At 33.3% G+C, this 4,367-nt stretch overlaps 1 protein-coding gene across 3 annotated transcripts in view; it reads left to right on the forward strand.

The window, feature by feature from the left end:
- The window catches only part of LOC106881072 (espin), a 177,035-nt gene that overhangs the window by 138,134 nt on the left and 34,534 nt on the right, over positions 1-4,367 (forward strand). For all 3 annotated transcript variants that reach the window (XM_014931286.2, XM_014931284.2, XM_014931285.2), the window contains exon 5: positions 3,283-3,391. In XM_014931286.2, the coding sequence (XP_014786772.1) occupies positions 3,283-3,391 (109 nt within the window). The remainder of the gene's footprint in view (positions 1-3,282; positions 3,392-4,367) is intronic.

A 4,367-nucleotide genomic window follows, 5' to 3' on the forward strand; every position in this document is an offset into this window, starting at 1 on the left:
ATATATATATATATATATATATATATATATATATATATATATATATACACACACACACATATGTGAGTGTGGCAGATGGCTTCCACATAGTTTGTTTCTACCAAATTATGCCCACAAAGTGTTGGTTAACTTGAGAATATAGTAAAAGACATTTGCTCAAGTTACCATTCTGTGGGATTGAACCTGAAATACTACAATTAGAGAATCAACTTCATAACAACACAGCCATGCATATCAGCCCCCCACTCATCCTTTTTCGTTTGTTATAGCAAACAGTTTTTAGTCTAAAGATATTTATTTAAAACATTTATTTGTTCATATTGTTATTTTAGGGACTTGAAAATTAATGTTATCATGTGAAACTATAAGATATAACATATGTAAAGGTACTTAAGATATAACATGAAATATTTTCTAACAGTTATTGCAACTGAGTACAGTTAGGTCAGTATTTTGTAACTACATAGGGCAGAGCAAATAGCTGAGACAGCCGGTCACTTGACTGGATTCATCACATAATTTAATATCAACTTTCTATATTCAACTTCTGTCAAACTCTATGATGAATGTGCCTCAAAACCCCATTAATTACACCATTTGTGTAGCATTGTTCCTTGGGATTTCTGTTCCTTACAGGAATATGTGGTCTTTAAAATTTACACTGTTATCCATCCTTAAAACCTAAACAGCTCCAAAGAGATTCGTTTAGGATAAGTCTTACCAGACGTTAAGGGCTTGTGTAAGCCATAGCACTGGCTCTTCCTCCAAACCCAGTAAGTTAAAAAAAATTGTGTTGGTATGGCTGTATGGTTGGAAGTTCACTTGGGAGCTGAGTGACTTTGGGTTCAGTCCTAATGCACAGCATCTTGGATAAGTCTCTTCTACTATACCTCCAGGCTATTACATGTGTGTCTGTATGTATAGTTGTGTTTGTCCCTAATTGATTGACATCTGGTGTTAGTTTGTTTACATTCTTGTAACTGAGTGGCTTAGCACAAAGAGACCAATGTAAGTATCAGGTTTAAAGTAAGCACCAAGGTCAGATTAATCAAGGCAGAGCCTCAGCGTGGCTGCAGTTGAGCAAATGAAGCATGTAAAAGAATCAAAGAGCAGAATTGCAAAACTAGTTATAAATGTAAATGTCTGGAATATTTTATTTAAAAAGTTTTTTTTTTTAAACTAAATTTGACACTTTAAGCAGAATGTTAAAAGTGTAGAGGATTTTGGCAAATGAGCTATAACATCATTTTGAAATATTTATATAGGAAAAAATAGAAAAAAACAATGAAAACCTTTTAATTTTGACTTCACTAAAATAACAAATTCACCAAAATAGTTGAACAAGAAAGAACAAAATATTTGTGCACATGTTTAAAATATTTAAACTGTCAGTTAAAATCAAATATAATGAGATTACATAAAAAAAAATGTTACTGTCACAACAAGTCTGTTGATAGCATGCTGCTTATATTTGCCATTAGTTATTAAATTCATGATAATTGATAAAATCATTAAATATTTCAAAATAAAATCGTTTTTTTTTTTCATTAGTTACTGTTTTATAACGAAAATATGTGTAAAAATGCAGGTATAGCCATGTGGTTAAAAAATTTGCTTAGAAACCATGTAGTTTTGGATTCGATTCTACTGCACAGCACATCATCTTTGGCTAGTGTCTTTACTTGTGGCCTTGGGTTGATCAATACTTTCTAATTGGAACTTGATAAATGGAAACTATGTGGAGGTTCTTTGTATGTAAATCTGCATGTCTCTGTTTATGTTGCATTCCTTTTAGTCCCATAACTAACTCAGTACCATCTTGTTTGAGAAATAACCCAAAAACTGTGACACACAGATATTGTTTTGAGCTGAGTGGGGGTGCTAGATTCCCTTGTTTGAAAATATGAGGACACAGATTGTGTCGTGTAGCCAGCTGGAGATGATGTCTCCTGGGGCTAAATTACAGCAACATTCGTCCTAAACTAGGACTGCAATATTATGTTGGCAAACAATCTTTACTACAATAGATAATCTTTTCTACTTTAGGCACAATGCCCGAAATTTTGGGGGAGGGGGTCAGTCAATTAGATTGACCCCAGTACGCAGCTGATACTTAATTTATCGACCCCAAAAAGTTGAAAGGCAAAGTCGACCTCAGCAGAATTTGAACTCAGAATGTAAAGACAAGACGAAATACTGCTAAGCATTTCGCCCAGCATGCTAACGTTTCTGCCAGCTCACCACCTTAAGATATAGATAATCAGATAAATGAATTTTTTAATATTGTTCAGTTGAAAAGATAACTAATCAATTGGTGATTCTTATCTATTAGTTTAAGGTTACTTCTTTCTTTCATTGTCATGATAACCAATATAATTTTATTCTTCATTGTTATAGATTGACTTAGATTTTTCATTTGACCACATTTTTTAGTATTCCATTTGTTAATGACAAAAACGTGGTCTTAATTACGTAATGGGTGAGGTGTTTTTGTATGTATCAGTTTAATTACTTTGGAAATAGATGTAGTTTTCTCATTAAATTCATGTTGTATGAGTTCATATGAGTCCATTTTTTGGATTATTATGTCGTTAGTACTGAATTAAGATGAGCAGATATTTCGATCGGGAATATTTAAATCACAAATATATTACAAATTATATATTTGTCAATATTGATGTTTAAATCACATTAGAAAATTCATTTAACCCATTAAAATCAGTTTGTTAGTACAATAGCATTCTTAAATAAGTATAAAAATTGACCCAAAAGATCAGACTCATTTTCCACTGTATACTGTATCATCCATTCAAACTGTAATTAATCTAGACTTCAGAGTTGTTTCCCTTGCCTTTTTTGTCAAAGATTATAATTAACCCTAATGATATTTCTTTTCATTGCCAGCATAATTTTAGATGATTAAAAAATGTATGGGCTTACGACATAAAGTATATTAAGCCTCCCCCATTTAACTAAATGAGTGAAGTAGTGATTAAAACTCTTTTCTCTTTCAAGATGAAAATTGATTATGGAATTTTCTACTTGCTTTCAAGAGTTAATACTTCACACTAATATTGATTGCATATTGTTTGTTTTGTTTTTTTTTTCTTTAATTTCATCTTAAGCTATTGATAATTAGCTAACATATAACATTAATGGTATTAATGATGAGAAACTTCTGTCTTTTTGCCTGTTTCATTCCATTTACTAATGTGACCTTTAAAGTCATAAAACTATTTACTCCAGTTGAGAAGACAATTTATTTTTGATTTTAATCTTTAGGTACATTCTGAAAACAGCAACAATAACAATAACGTGCACTCAACAACTAATATAAACAGAAGTCTGCATCATCGCCAAAATTCTCCATTTAAACGACATTCCTACCCTGGTAAGTATATGTTTTTATTCAGTGGCTTATCTGTTTTTTTTTGTTTGTTTTTGTTTTTTTAGCTACTCAAGTTAGATATGTGTTGACACCGATATAGAGACTGTTTACTGTTGATAATTTCTGAAATGAAGCTAGATTGGCAGAATTGGTTGAGCAACAAACAAAATGCGGTGTGATCATTAGTTAAATCCTTTTATGTTTTGAGTTCAAATCCTGCCGGGGTTGACATTCCCTTTTATCTTTTGAGTGTTAGTAATTTCTGCTATCAAGATGAACTGAAAGATTAGGAGAGTGATGAACAAAATACCTTACATTATTTTAGTTAAGTCCATTTTCATCTGGATTTGAAACCCTGCTGAGTTCAGTTTTGCTTTCCTCTCTTTTGAGTATTGACAAACTAGAGTACTAACCAAATACTGGAGCTATTCCAGTCTACTGTGACCCCCACCACCAGCTCTCTCTCTCTCTCTCTCTCTCAAATTTATGTTCTCTACTTCCCACTATTGCTGCCTCTACTGTTCACTAATGTATCCCTCACAGCTGCAGTTGCTACTGTTTATCAATCTGATCTCTACTGCTCACAGCTGTATTTTCTACTGTGCGCACCGCCTTTAGTCAAGCAAATCGACCCCAGGTCTTATTCTTTGTAAGCCTAGTACTTATTCTATCGGTCTCTTTTGCTGAACCGCTAGGTTACAGGGACGTAAACACACCAGCATCAGTTGTCAAGCAATGTTGCAGGGACAAACACAGACACACAAACACACACATATATATATACATATACATATATACGACGGGGTTCTTTCAGTTTCCATCTTCAAAATCCACTCACAAGGCTTTTGTCGGCCTGAGGCTCTAGTAGAAGACACTTGCCCAAGGTGCCATGCAGTGGGACTGAACCCGGAACCATGTGATTGGTAAGCAAGCTACTTACCACACAGCCACTCCTGCACCTATATATATATATATATAT

The sequence above is a fragment of the Octopus bimaculoides genome, chromosome 6 (genome assembly GCF_001194135.2).
Source record: "Octopus bimaculoides isolate UCB-OBI-ISO-001 chromosome 6, ASM119413v2, whole genome shotgun sequence".
Taxonomy (NCBI): Eukaryota; Metazoa; Mollusca; class Cephalopoda; order Octopoda; family Octopodidae; genus Octopus; species Octopus bimaculoides.